This window comes from Zootoca vivipara, chromosome 4, assembly GCF_965207765.1.
Source record: "Zootoca vivipara chromosome 4, rZooViv2.hap1.1, whole genome shotgun sequence".
Taxonomy (NCBI): Eukaryota; Metazoa; Chordata; class Lepidosauria; order Squamata; family Lacertidae; genus Zootoca; species Zootoca vivipara.
Window position 1 is genome coordinate 65,802,513 of NC_142587.1, and position 15,300 is coordinate 65,817,812.

The window sequence follows — 15,300 nt, forward strand, 5'->3', positions numbered from 1 at the left end:
TCTCAGAAGGTAGGAGTACGCTGATCTTATATGGGCCTGTGAGAATGCGGGGAGGCCTCTTTCGTACCAGTTCTTATACAAAAAGGGAAGGGGAGTCAGGCTGAGCCCTGGCCAAAGGCCTGGCAGAACAACTCTGTCTTACAGGCCCTCTGGAAAGATGTCAAAACCCAGATTTTGTTCCCATTGACTCCAGGCAGCACAGCCAATGGACAAGGAAAACTTAGCTATGCCAACACTTTCAGCAGCTGTGGGCCCACACCAGACAACCCTATATTTAATGTATTGCAAAGTGTGTGTCTGTGCTGTGCCAGGATGGTTTGCATCAGTCCCAGCAGGAACGAAACATAGCCCAGGTGTTAAGAAATTTGAGCTTTTAAACCTGTCTCTCTTCTGTTAACAGCATCTTACCCCTATCTCCACCACCCTACCTGTCATCTTGTTTCTCAAGTTGTATTTTGTTTATAGACATTAGCAAGGGCTGGCAAGTCCTGACAGGGGATGTGTGCTTTCTGGTGAAATCATTGCTCTCTGTTGATATGGATAAGAAAGTATCCTAGCCTTCTACTTCTCACTAAGGAGCTCTAGGACATGCAAAAGCCCAAAACACATGCCCTTATCCTTTTGTTTTGTACCGCTAACCTCTTATTGCGTGTGGAGCCCTTTAACCTAGGCCTAGAAATAATTCAGACATGACTCAGATTTTTGGTTTGGTTTTTGGCAGAGTTTAGGCCACAACTTTATTGATTACAAATCAAGTGAGTGGTTGCATAGGCTCTGGTTCCAAAACTACCTAGGTAGCACTGACTCTGGGCTCAGCAGCCAGGTCCACACCTGGGGCAGGGTACCTGACAAGGCCAGGTTCTGATTCCCCCATGTGTGCCCAGAACTCTGGAGAGGACACACCCCACTTGAGGGAATACCAACCAGAAGTCCAATGGAATCCTTTAAGAGGAATACCTGTGGATAGGGTGGTAAGGGATCATTCCACCCTATCAGCATCACCCTTACAAGTTGTGACAAATTGCTACGTGGCAGGCGAAACCCAAATGGCAACATCCAATCAGGCAAGTGGAGAAAATTCTTGTCGTGCCCCTGCAGCAACGGCAGACAACACACGATGGCATAGCAAGGTCAAGCGAAAGCCCTAAAATTAGGGAGCAGTGGGCGGGTGTTCCAATGCACAGTTCCGGAGAAGGAGGCTCTCTATGGACACGTGCAGCATTAAATAGTGATCCATCTGACTCTTTGATTGGCATGCCCTCAGCCCAATTGCACCCCGTCAGATGGATCACGAATCGGGTGTTGTGGCTGCTCCAATTGTCCCTGCCCCAACACCTAGACCTGGTTGGCAGGCCCACTGCAACATGTGCCCTCTCTTGCAGGGAGGACCTATGATATTTTTAATCATAGTTAAACACACGCCAGAATATCACCTAACCTCCAACTTGCAGCCTAGTCTTATTCTGGTGTTCCATTTTTCTGTTATGAAAATGTCATAGTGGCAGAAAGGATGTGAGGGGAGAGTCTTTGTGCTGACCACCTCCACTGCAAGGATCCTTCAGAAGGGAGCAGAGGCCAGGAGCATTATGTTGCAGGTTCATTTTTGATGCATTGAACAGAATGGAAGTTTATGAGTCATGGCAGAGGGGAGAGCATGTGTACAAATTCAACAGGGCTTTGTTTGTTTTGTGGCTATTTTGTTTATGCTGTTAATATTGTTTCATAGATGTGAATGCTGTCATACTTTGTGAATCCTCTAATATGATTTTTGGTGTAACTGTGATGTTTAGCTTATTTTTTAGTTGTTTGGTTAATAGTGTCACATAGATGGTCATTGTTTCGTTTGTGATTGTTTTTACTGAGGATTTGTTTTCTATATGATTTATGCTGCAACTGTGATGTTCCATTATGCTATTTTTGTTTTTTTGATTGTAAGCTGCTTTGGGATTTATTTGAATAGAAAGCGGCATAGAAATAGAATCAATCAATCAATCATGGCTAACGTGGGAGCTTTGAGTCTTACATGACCTTCCATCTCACAGCCATCCAGCATAAAGTATCCCTCAATGCAGAAAAGTCTGAGAGAGTCCTTGCTGGCCTCTTCATTGCTCATAGTGTTCTGCAATGCTGGATTCTGATAGCCAATCCCTGCAACTGGTACCACAGACAGCACCACTGTCAGACCTCATCCTGGAAGCCCTGGTTTGGCTGCCACCACTTACCTTTGCCTCTCACCATTTGGAAAGGGGTTCCTTTAGCACCAGAGCAAAATCCCCCATGCCACCCCTGTTCCGAAAGAGCTTATTCCCTGGCCCTAGGTATGGAAAAGTAGTGCTGGAATATATATATTTTTCCAAGCCTGTTGGGGCGCCAAGGTCCTGGGATGCCATGTGCTGACTTTGGGCCTGCCAGTATTGAGAGCAAAGTGTTCCTAATGTGTACCATTTTTGAAATCCTTTCCCTGACTACCTTTCCCCTTTCCAAACAGCTTGCTTAGCACAGTGTCATCGAAGGTGAATGGAAATATATGTGCCACATCAGTTGCCTGCATGATAATACCACAAGATGTCTTTCATCATTCTCAGTTAATTTTAAATATAGGATTAGAACATTTCCCTGTCCTCCGATTCTTCTTGCAAGGCAGTACTTAATATGCAAAAGCAATTCCACACACTGGTTTTAAAATGATCCTTGCTTTAGAAAGGCACATAAAACTTTAAGGCAGAGGGAAGATGATAAATTATCCCTCCTGCTATGAACATCCAAAGGAAACTGAGCATTACAGGATGCTTTTACATTGTGGAGAAATGATTGGGAGGGGGGGGGAGCACAATAAATAAACCTTGGCTTATATGGTTGAAGAAGAGTGCATTTTTACAGCATTTGGATGCCCTAGCATTATGAGAGGAGCTCCAGCGCCTTTGAACTCAACAAAGACTTTCATTTTCTTGCCCATTATTTCATTTCCTTGTTCTCTCATGAGTTTCAGATCCAATTCTTCATAGTCTTTTATTCCTAGAATGCTCATAGAACAAAGCCAATCACAAACTCTTGACTGGAAGGTGACCGTCCCACTTTTTCTCTTTGCTAATCTTTTTTTGCAACACCCACCATGTGAAGAAGGTAGGTGAAAGTGGAATTTGTACAGTCGGGAGAGGGGAAGGGATTCATTCTAACATATGGTGCTGCTGCAGCGCCCCTTTCATTCATTTCAGTTAATCAGATTTAATTGCTAATCGGTACAATTAAACCTATTTGGCCTGTGTTGCAACTCCCAGCTGCAAAATCATATACAGATTGAGCCTGCAACAAAATAACTAACTTTCCTAAACAACAACCCCACAAAACTGTCCTGAACAACAAAACAGCAGCAGTCGATAATAATATTGGACAATTGAATTGCATTTTACCAAAGGCAAATGTGCCTCAATCTGGCACTCAAAGCCCAGTAATGTAGTAGCCATTTGTGGCACCAGGAGGTATAACTGCATAGTCAGGGTACCATTACAGAGATGGCTCTATCCCACCTGGGCCACCCTTATCGTGAGATTGGATCATCTTAAAGGATGGTCCTGGGTGCGGGTGGCCCCTGGCATGGGGGGGAGTGATGCACCATGATAGGTCAGGCCTCTTTTGGCCAATCAGAATTGAGTGGGGTGATCATGGGGGTATAAAAGTGACAGCGTGACATGTGCTGAACACCTGCTTCATGCTGCCGAACATCTTTCCTTTTGTTTTAGGTGCCCTCTGGCCTTGCTCTGGACTTTGGTTCGTCGCCTGTCTTGGGATGGGGGCTGGGTAGGAATTTTTACATTTGGCAGATTGGCACTGGCCACTTGGTTTTTCGCCTACCTCTTAGCAATCATCACAACTTTGTAAGGTCTGGTAGTTACGCATTGGATTATTGATGTGTGCAGGAGGGGAGGTCAGCCATCGCCTGCCCCTCCATGTTCAAGGGTATTCCATTAAAGGAATCCAGGGCCTGGATCCAGTCCGAAGTCTGCTTGAGGGGCTAGGGCCATGCCAGGCCTCTGGGAACACTGAGGAGAGCTACAGGCGGGTTCCCCCGATGTGGCTTCCTCATTGGTGGTTTACCCTTCCTGACTGCCTACAAGGTGGGCAAGAGTCAGTTAGAGTTTATTGCCCAGTGCCTAAGCCAATACTACTCACATTTGCTATAATCAATAAAGTTGTGGCCTAAATTTTGCCCATTAACCTTAAAGCAAAATCTGTGTCAGTGTGAATTAATTTCTTCTGGGTGGTTGGCTTGGGGGCCTTGACCAGTGGAACAATTGGAAGGATGTCACCTGCTGATCTTAGGGCCTGTGTTGGCTAAGTCAGGTCCTCTCTAACAAGAGGGCACGTGTTGCGGTGTGACCTGGCAACCAAACCCTGTGTTGTGGGTGGGAACGTTTGGACAGCCACAACACCCTATTGGAGGTCCCTTGATGCTGGATGCAATCTGACCAATGGGATGCCTGCTAAATGCTATCAAGGGACCTCTATTTAAGCCCATGCACGTGTCCCTGAGCTTCCTCTTTTGGGCCTGTGCATCGGAACACCTGCCCACCTCTCCCTATATTCTGGGCTTGCACGCATTACCTTGCTATGCCGTCGTGGGTCGTCTGTTGTTGGGACAGGGTAACGGCAGGCATTTCCCCCACCTGGCTGATTGGCTGGTGCCATTTGGGTTTTGCCTGCCGCATAGCAAATCGTCACAACTTGTAAGGTTGCGGATAGGCTTTGGTTCAGGTGATAGGGGTGGCAGAACAGTCTGGCCATCCCTATGCGATGGGTATTCTGTTAAAGGAATCCAGGGACTCTATGGTTTGGTCAACCCTAGAGGGATTGTGCCCATGCTTGAGTCTGGAGGGCATCTGGCAGTTAGGCTGGTTGACCCCACCTTCCACTCTGCCGGGTGTTCACCCAAAGGCTGTCCTATGGTGTGCCCTGGGTCAGCGCTACCCGCAAGGGTGCAGAGAGCTAGTCGAACCAGAGCTTATGCAACCACTCACTTGACTGTAATCAATAAAGTTGTGGCCTAAATTCTGCCAAAAACCAAACCAAAAATTTGAGTCTTCTCTTAATTTATTTGGGGGTGGTTAAAGGATCTACACACGCAATATGGGGAGTGGTGCTACATCATGTATTTGGGGCTCAAGCCATTTAGGGTTTTGTATATCAGCACTAACACCTTGAATTATCCCAGTGGGATATAGGCAGCAGGTGAAGTTCATACAGAATAGGTGTTATGAGACACTGAACAAATACTGCTTTCATCACTGCTTGGCATGTGAAATGAAAGTCTACTTCTGCATAGACACTTCCCCTTGCTGGATTGTGGTAAGGCTGTTTTTAAACTTGAGAAGTTTGCTCCAGATACTTTTGGAGATTTAATACAAAATGATTGCCCAACAATCAGTTTCCTTGGCTTCAAAACAAGCACCTGTGTATTCCAATATGTAAAAAATACTTTCATTATGTTTATTATAAAAATATAAATGTTTCCACTACAAATCATTTTACATTAGTAACAGGCCATCTACAATTGCACAACGTAATTAACTAAATGAGTAAGTAATGCTTTGAAATAAAGGTTAAAAAGCAAATGTGGATTTGCCAGTTCAAATCACATCTATACATTGCTTATTGGAGTCTAAAGTACAGCAAAACAAAAAAACCCCTATGTTATATGTTAACAGAAATAAATAATATATGTAAAAACAATATTTTTAAGATACAAAAACAATAATATGGTACATATTCTTAGTGAAGACTTTGCAATGCTTGTTTGATGTAAATAATAATCAAAGGCAGATCCTGTACAGGAAGATGGCCACAAAATTTCTATTTCCTCTACTCCACAGTTAAGAATTGTACACTGCTATGTTTACATATGTACAGGGGTAGAAGGGGAATGGGGGCTATCGGAGGCCACCGAACAGTACAAAAATTGTAAGAAAGAGAAGACAAAAAGTTGTTTTAAAACCCTCTGCAAAAAAGGAATTTCCTCCTGAACAAACAATGAAATCAGTCTTTAGTACCGAGCACACACATAATTATGTCCCGTGGTATTACTAGACGATGATTAAGGATAGGTAAGACTAAAATGTAGTTTGAAGACCTGCTAATACACAATTTTTCTTTCTTTCACAGCCATTAAAAATTGCCATTGGGGACAATTTGTTCCAGATAGTACTTCCAAGAACATCAATAGAATTGTTTTGCTTTAAAAACAAACAAAAACTTTCTACTAGCAGGAATGGTGTATTTATGGCTAGAGATCAAATCTAAAGAGAAGGGAGGTGATTATTTGACAATATTAATCTGATCTGAATCCTTGCAGAACATGGGCTTAGGATGGTGCACTGTATACTTCCAGATCCTGCTATGTTCAGAGAACATCAAAAAACATGACATCGTATTGGAAGGGCATGCAAGTTACAAAAGTGTGCAAGGAAAGTATACCAGTGCTCTGTGTATAGTCAGAGTGTCAGCATTTTGAAGTGTCATTTTATGCTTTTTACAAAATGGATCACCTACTGGGCATGTTTGCACATAATGCAAAACCAAACCATGGCTTAACACAAATATGACGGTTCTTGAGAAAAGACTGTGGTTGCTGTGTTCCTTTCCTGGTCATCCTGCAGCTGTGCTGTGAACTAAACCATGGTTTGGGTTAGCATACTGTCTGAACCTGATCTCATGGTATGTCTCCTCCGGATAACCATGAGCTGTAAAACCCAAGAGCAAACCATGGTTACAGCTCACTGTTTGCCTGGAGTGTGACAAACCATGAGGCTAGATTTGGATGGCGAGCTAAGGCAAACCATGGCTTAGCTCATAGCAGCACAACAGCACTAGGGGAGGAGGGCAGTAGCTGCAATCTCCACTCTGAGGACCTGTGCATTCATGCCAAGCCATGTTTTAACTTCACATGTCTTGCAAACAGGCCACTGAATGATTCGAATCCATCTTAAAAGCTGCTATGTACTGTGGTGAGGGCAAATGTAGCCAAAAGAAAATACAAACAGGACATGTGTTGATTTGGATATTGTTCACATAGTACAACTTACAAGCACATCTTTGTACGTGTGTTTAAGGCGTACTGTTTAAGACGTGTGTTTAAGAAACATACTGTAATCATTTACTCTCAAGTGGATGCCAACAATGCTAGCTATTAGTTCTCTAATATAAGAACTAAGAAAAGGGATTTTCATCTTTTCCTATTTGGACCCCAGAGTATTATAAGCAAATAATTTTATCACCAAGTAATGCATCGTATAGCATGGGTGTTGTTGTTGTTTTTTTAAAAAAAAATCTGGCACAATTCAACGCTTTGTGCACACTGCAAACATTTAAGTACATGCAATTATGCAACTCTGAGTTAAGTTGTCAAGAAAATAACGAACAGCTCACTATGGCTGTTTTCCTTGGAGAAAAATGATTGTGTGGTTCATTGGATTATATTACCCAGAACATGGTGCATGAAAATTTACTCACTTGTGGGCATGTATGCCTCTTTCTTCACTTACATCAGATCCTCAAGATTGGGACCCATTTTCTTTAAAGTAAGTCTCACTACTTGTACTGAAATTTCTTCCCAATGTCTGGGGCTACAGCCAAAGTCTGGGAGGATTTGGCACTTGGTAGTAATTAAGCCCAGTCAAAACATATATAAATATAAACAATAAGAAAACATTTAAAGGAAAATAAATATACATTTTAAAAGAAAAATTAAGACTTTTTTTAAAGAACACATGCATCAAAACCAGCCCCAACAGCAAATATTATTCATGAACTATTGCCTCATTTTATACCCAACATTATTCATGGTTTCCTTCCACCGTTGAAACAGAATGTTGCAGGAATATCCTTGCAGATATGGCCAGACAGAGCTGAGGTATTATCCCCAAAGAGCATTACAATTATTTTAAAGAAATAAAATACTAGTCACCTATCCTTTCTGCATATAAAGAAAATACTGCAAGGGTTTCCCCCCCTCTTGCTTTCTGCTGACAATTGGTCAAGATTTAGCATAACATCCTCCGTTTAGTTGTTTGCCTTTCTTGTCATTCAGTCCATCAACATTGAAATGGCTCTAAGTTACATGGAAGGATTTAATAAAACAAAGAAACCAACATTTTCTTTCAAATGCAGTATATGTTTGAGCAGTCCATTATTACAAGGTGGGAAAGGCACCCCCCTTCAAGAACAAGAGAGAGAAAAAAGTTTTTCATTCCTATTTTAAGGCAATTTAACTCAGCGTATGAGTCTCTTAGTGGGCTTGAAACGGGCCCAAAATGTCATGCTTCCAACAATGCTACAAGAGTGCCTTTTCAGTCTTGCACGTTTTCACTCATCACCATGACCTTTGCAGCAACCTCTTGCTTCCTCTTGCTGTGTCTCGAGTGCCAACGTTTCGGTAGCCTACACTGGAACGGGGCCATTCTTTGTATGCATTTCTAGAGATTTAATACTGCTAATGAGCTTTTTCTGTGGCCCCACAATCGTCACGCCGACCTTCTTCATGTCGCTGAAAAAGACAAAACACACCTGATGAGTTCCAGAGAAGTTGGAAAGTGTTTCGCACATCAAAAGAATCCACAATGTTAGGTCGATGATGAAACTTCCTTTCCATGTTGCTAAACAGTGGTAGCTAGCCTGAATGTTTCCAGATGGACCAAAGGCAGTGGAGTGTGTTTCTGATATCTAAGAAAATAGCTCTCCTAAGGAAGCAACACAAACACATTCTCAGGCGCTGAAAAAAATTGTTGCACCTGTACAGCAGCTTGCAGATTTTGGATGATTTAAACAAAAGTGCGTGGGAGACAGGGAGCAGTGGTGTAGTGGAGGAGGGAGGAGGGAGGAGGGCAGAGGGGTGGTGGCCTTGGGCACAAAATTATGAGAGGGGCACAACCAGGCACAATGCCCATGAATCCCACACCTGGGATGGCTGAGCTGGGAGGCAGCAGAGCTGCCAAGTTGAGAAGGTGCACGGCCACTGCAACCACCAGCAGCAACTGCCCAGTCCACCAAGGGAGCGCAACACTTGCCGCGTCCCGAGCACCAGCAATCCATGCTATGCCACTGATGAAGGACCACTGTCTTGGATGCCAGTGGCTACTGCCATACATATCTTCTTCATAGAATTTCCACATATGGTAACCAATGGCATCCAGGGGCCTAGGTAAGTTGGAAAAGGTTCATTCAAAGTGTCTGAGTTTTAGGGCTTGAAGGATTTCTGTGGTGGAGGGCTTTAAAAATAAATAAATCCCAATGAGCCTGGCTCACAAACTGGGAATGACAGATGGTTGGCATTTTATCTATCCTGAGGGGCAGTACTGTGCCATGGTGAGAGAATTTATGATGACCAGAAAGACTTCAGTTCAAATCCACATTCAGCACATGGGTTGAGTGATATTGGGTCATAGGATGTAAGATAGAACAGAGAGGAAAAGCTGTGTATATCTCCTTGAGATCTTTGGGCTCTGTTAAATCTTCAGAATGCCAAAAATGATCTCCCTCTCCTTTTTTCCTGCCCCACCACATCAGCATAACTGACTATGGACAAAGAACACCCTATTTTCCTGAGAAATCTAGAACACCCTATTTTCCTGAGAAATCTGAACGTTTGCTCCATTTCAAAAATATAGAAGCTAAAAATTTCATTATGCTGAACCGTTGACCTATATGAAAAAATTGACACATCTAATTCTAAACTAATCCCAGCCACCACAAGTCAGATGGAACAAAAAAGTCGCATGCTGCTTTCAAAAGAAGATCTTCCATTTATGATTTTACAACAGCCTTTCAAAGAAGTAGAACAAATGTGGGGCAGCTCAGTTGGTAGAGCATAGGACTCTTAATCTCAGGGTCATGGGTTTGAGCCCCACATTGGGTGAAAGACCCCTGCACTGCAAAAATGACCCTCATGTTCCCTTCCAACTCTATGATTCTATGAAGAACAGTCTATTGTTCGAATTGACATATATGTAACTGAACACATCGGTGGTATATTTCAGCAAGGTGTTCTTGAAGTGCAATCCTATCCATGTCTACTCAGAGGTAAGTATCACTGAATTCAATGGGACTTGCACCCAGTTAAGGCTGCAGCCTGAGTTGACTTTAAAGGAGCATGTGTTCTGGGCTCATATGTTGCATTAATTTCACTGAAACCTAGATGTTGAACTGCCCACAAGATTGAAATCTCATAATTTGGGAAGTGGCATGAAAAATGCAAAAGCAACCAAAGAAACAGTTTTAAGATGGACTCTTACTCTGAGGAAATCTTGGCTATCGTATCGCATGAGCTGTATTCTACTCCTGTGAATATGTCCTTGCATTGTCCTATCCGAATGCCATTGAGCCAGTCACCTGTTGAGCGGAAGGCTGAGATTTCAACATTGCTTTGGTCCAGAAGGAGATTTGATGGCCTGGAAAAAAATGAATGTGACGGTGGTGAGAGAACAGAAATACACTGTGATTCCCTATGTATCTGGACTTAAAACCACTCCCAGCAGAATCTTTCAGATTAGGTGCAAGTTGCGTGCAGAATTTAATGCCTGCAGAAATCTATTGCTTTAGGGAAAAACAGAGAAATCACGGTGCTTAAGTGAACCAGCTGTTCAGATTGTGTCTTAAACTCGTGATTGCATTGTCAGGGGGCACTTCTTTTGAATTGAAGCTTTCATGAAGCTCATCTTGATTTAGCTCAGGTATGTGTAACTTGATAAACATACCTCAAATAAGAGCTGAGCCAAGCCAGTGATAAACGCTCTTAATCTCAGATTAAACCAACTGATGCAGTGTGATTTTAAGCACGTTATAAACTGGTGGCTTAAATAGGAGGATGCGACCATCTGGAGCTTTGCAGCACGACTGAAAATCTCTAGATGGCTTTGTTCAGAATTGGCAGCACAAAACATTTCAGACAGCAAAGGCACTGAAATCACCAAATGCTTCCCTAAAATTTTCTACAACATTTTTCAGTTCTGGAGTATCAAAAGAAACCTGAGAGATCTTTGCAGTTTAGAGCCTGCGGAGACAGACATAGAAAGCTTGTTTGCTTCATAAAAACAAAGTTTAAAAACTTAAGCTTCCATGATATTGCATCCCTAAAATGATGTGCAAACTGTATGCTAAATTATCCTGTGGCTTTGGAATACATAGTGGAGACTGAGAAAACAATAAGTAAACCATCAAGAATGGTTTTCTACAATATACCTATTTGGATATTCCCTCTCACTTTTATTTTGGTTGCTGATATTAAAAATAAAAATAAAACTCAGTGGATTCTTTTGAGGAATAAGCTACTATTTCCCCTGCCAGTCAGTCAACATGCACAATGCTTAAATGTGATCTTCTCAATCATCTTTCTACAATTATAGTAGGTGCAGTAAAAACAATATCCTTTTTGGGTGCATGGGAAGTTCGAATTCTCTGTGTCAGTTTGTCCATGTAGTTTGATACACTAGAGACAAATGATTTATTTTTTGAGAAACAAAACAAAACAAAACAAAATAAGGCACTTAATATTACCTCTTCTACCATCTCATTTTACCTGATAAGATAATGTCTGATTTATCAGCTATGAAGAAACCTGGGAGATGAACATCACCCCCACCTGCCCAACCCTGTTATAAGAGATAAAAGAACAAAAATCTGGGTGCCCACTGACCAAAAAAGCTCTCTCACCACCCCAGCAGGCACAACAGCATAATTTTTTTTCTCCAGCAGTTGTCCTATTATCTTCCTGTCTATTGCAGAATGAGGACAAGACTTCTCCTCCTTGCAGAGGGGAGCGGTTGCGAGCGGGAGCTGTTTCCTGCACTAGCAGAGGGGCATATTCGGCCCCCTGCATTAGCCTTCCTCCGCTGCCGTGCCAAGCCTCTCAGCTGGCCAATAAGACCAGCTGGTGGGTGGGGTCTGGCTGCATTTAAGCAGCCGCAGCAGCGTTAGTGCCCCATTTGGCTTCCTGGCTACATCGGATCTCCCGCCCCCGCCTTTAGGTCTGTTCTATGCTTTGACCTTGCTTTGGACTTCGGTTGGTTGCCTTGGTTGCCCAAGGGGCTTGGTAGGAATTTTTATCCATTTGGCTAACTGGCACCAGCCTCTTGGGTTTCCGCCTACCTCATAGCAATTTGACACAACTTTATGGTATTGGCGGTTAGGCATTGGAATATGTATATGTGTTGTGTGTCAGAGGACAGGTTGTGGCCATCATCCAACCCCTCCTCTTTTGGGTATCCTGTTAAAGCAGGCATCCCCAAACTGCGGCTCTCCAGATGTTTTGGCCTACAACTCCCATAATCCCTAGCTAACAGGACCAGTGGTCGGGGAAGATGGGAATTGTAGTCCAAAACATCTGGAGTGCCGAAGTTTGGAGATGCCTGTGTTAAAGGGATCTGGCAGTTGTGGATCCTGTCTGTTGCCCTGCTGGTGGCTAGAGCCATGGCATGACCCCCAGTGACATCAGCTTCCAGTTGTACTTGCATCAACAAGCTCCTCCCACTGGTTGTTAACCCTAAACGACTCCCCACTGAGTGGGGTGGAGTCATGCTTGCTTGTGTTATCCAAATACCTAAGCCAATACCACTCACATGCTGTAACCAATAAAGTTGTGGCCTTATTTTTCCCATTAACCTAAATTCATGTTTCAGTGTGTCTTATTTACTCTGTGCAGGTGGCGGGTCCTTGACTCGCAATGCTCTTAATTGTTGGCCAAAGCCCTAGTCTCTGCTCCAAATGGATTTTGATTAAAGAAAACTAAAACAAAACTCAACGATACGCAAAAGAGTTGTTTGTAGCTTCTTAGTATATGAACCATCTCTCTTTCCCTTCATCTCCAAAACCAGTCAACACATTTCAGCTGGACAGATTATTATCAGCAATACATCATTGCTTGTGGTGAAGGACTGATATTGCTCATTTGTATAGAGGAGCTGAGTTGCTTAACGTGACTATTAAAAAAAAGAGGCTATCTGATGCATCAATTGCCTGCTCTCGCTATGCATACAGTTCTTGTTAATATGTATGTATGATTTCCTTGATGCTCAGCCATTTCCCCTAAATGTCCATTTCAGAAATAAATCCAAAGGAAATGCAATTAACTATACTGGATACAGCTAGCTAACTTCTGTTTGTCTCATGAAGTCCACATTTTTTATTTATAGCTTTCTCTGCATAGCTACTAGGATCCCAGGGCATTTATTAAAGTATATATGAAGTATGGAGAAGTTGCTTTTTCTCTCAGGTCAATCTAACATGCTGCTTCATTCTAGTAAAAACTGGCGTCGCTGCTCCTTTTCTGTGTGCATGTGGAATGTTAAACAACATGAGAAAAAGCAGAGCAGCAGGATTACAAATTGGACAATCCCAGTGAAGCTTTTATGTCTGTTGTCGGGACCAAGGTGTAATGAAGACAAAAATATGAACTAATTTCAAGTAACCACAGAATAACTAGCATTGTAAAGTATCATTTTTCTCGCAGGATTCTAAGTGGGGAGGGCATTCTCCCCCCCCCCACAAAAAAGCTCATTTCCTCCTTGGAGAGGACATCTGGACAGTTTATCAATGAGCAGGAATTTGTCTCTCGCTGTGAAGAGTCTGTGATGTCTCCCCATGTGCATCGGAGGGAGTGCCGGGCTTTCAGAGCATCTGCATCCCTGGGCTTCCACCCTCCTCCCTTTGACCCAGCCCCCTAGACAGCAGGTCTAAACATGAAATTTATGGGCTGGGTGATGTGCACCATAAGCTCACACTTTTACTAGACAAATTAGATGGGCTACAATCCGTGCAGCTGTAAATGACGTCCTGCAGGGTTCCACCTGATCTTTCACAGCTTTTCATAAATCAGGTCCTACTAGCGTCAGACTGCAATCATTAAAAAGAAATCATGGAAATTACATGTTTGCTCAGGGGAACTGAAACACAACTCCCCCGCCTCTTTCATTTTTGCCGCTTCCCACTCCCACTAGCAACATTTCAAAACTGTTCTCTGTGTACTGGCAAAGCGGGAGGGAAATCCTCGGTGCTATTCATTCTGGCACTGAGCATGGTTGGAAGGCTGCATGTGCTGGCATATGGCTGTCATAAATAAAAGGACAGCAACCCACTCAGCAGTGAGATTCCAGAGTATATTTTCCACCAATGGCCTCTTGCAGTCAGCTTTTATGGACTGACCTATTATGTTAACAGCTGGAATTAACCTTGTTCTTTTGCATGCAAGCCTGGAAAGCCATGGTTTGCTGTCATTGAGATGGATGTTGCCACATTGCAAAGAATTTTCTGTCGCACCGCATCATGTCTCGAAATAAACATATAAATAGCAATGGAGCTCTACCTCCTACTGATACAAATTGCTGTTCTGAGCATGCCAGCTGTCCAGTGGGGAAAGATATAACTCAATTTGTAACCACTACCATCAAGCACTACTATTTGAGAGGCAGCAGTGCGTTACTAAGAGAAATGTTGCATACTCTACCCTCTAAGTTTCCACATCTATTTTTACTTGTCTTCTTAGCTAGCTCTCCTCTGTTGAGTGTTTCAAGACTGGGAGAGCATCTATTTCAAATGAGCAGTTCTTAATACCTTGCATTTTTGCTTATGTAAAAGCCTGCTGAACATTTATGTGAGCTGAAATATGACTTTGATGGCTTATAAATGACCCTAAGGACCAGAATCCTAGACTAATTTTAAGGTCAACAAAAGCACAAGTGTGTGACACACACACACACACACACACACACACACACACACACACACACAAACTTTATTGCTGCCAAATGGAAAGCACAGATACTGTATATCCACTTTCCAACAGGAGACAAGAAAATAAATGATGCACTGAGGAGGCGTGGAGACATGTTGTTGACTTTAATTATCTCAGTACCACAAGGAGTACAACTTTGCCTTTACAGTCATTTATGCTGCTTTAAAGTGCCAATCAGGTAAAAAAAATATGACTATGTTCTTTAAATAAAATTGACCTACCTCTATGGCACATTTGCTTCCCCTGATATTTCTTTATATCATGTTTGCTCAGTTCAGTAATAATCAGATAGCTACTGCATTTGGTCCTTGAGCTAAAAAGACCTAGACTTGCAAATCAGACATCAAAGGCGTAACTTTATCCTAAAGACAATCATTTATGGACTGCTCACCAATAAATGCCCAAAGCGCCACTTCAGATAATGAATGCCCCCCAAATTGTTGTAAATGTCAACAACACTGAATGCTTTTCTTTTACTATGATTATAATACTGGAAACCTGTGGGAAATACTGGAAACCCTATAGCA

At 42.7% G+C, this 15,300-nt stretch overlaps 1 protein-coding gene across 2 annotated transcripts in view; it reads right to left on the minus strand.

Moving 5' to 3' along the window:
• Positions 1 to 5,463: 5,463 nt before the first annotated feature.
• The window catches only part of EPHA3 (EPH receptor A3), a 214,899-nt gene continuing 205,062 nt past the window's right edge, over positions 5,464 to 15,300 (minus strand). For both annotated transcript variants that reach the window (XM_035116806.3, XM_035116807.3), the window contains exons 16-17: positions 10,281 to 10,436; positions 5,464 to 8,536 (exon numbers count right to left, since the gene is read on the minus strand). In XM_035116806.3, the coding sequence (XP_034972697.2) occupies positions 8,431 to 8,536; positions 10,281 to 10,436 (262 nt within the window). In that variant the 3' untranslated portion in view covers positions 5,464 to 8,430. The remainder of the gene's footprint in view (positions 8,537 to 10,280; positions 10,437 to 15,300) is intronic.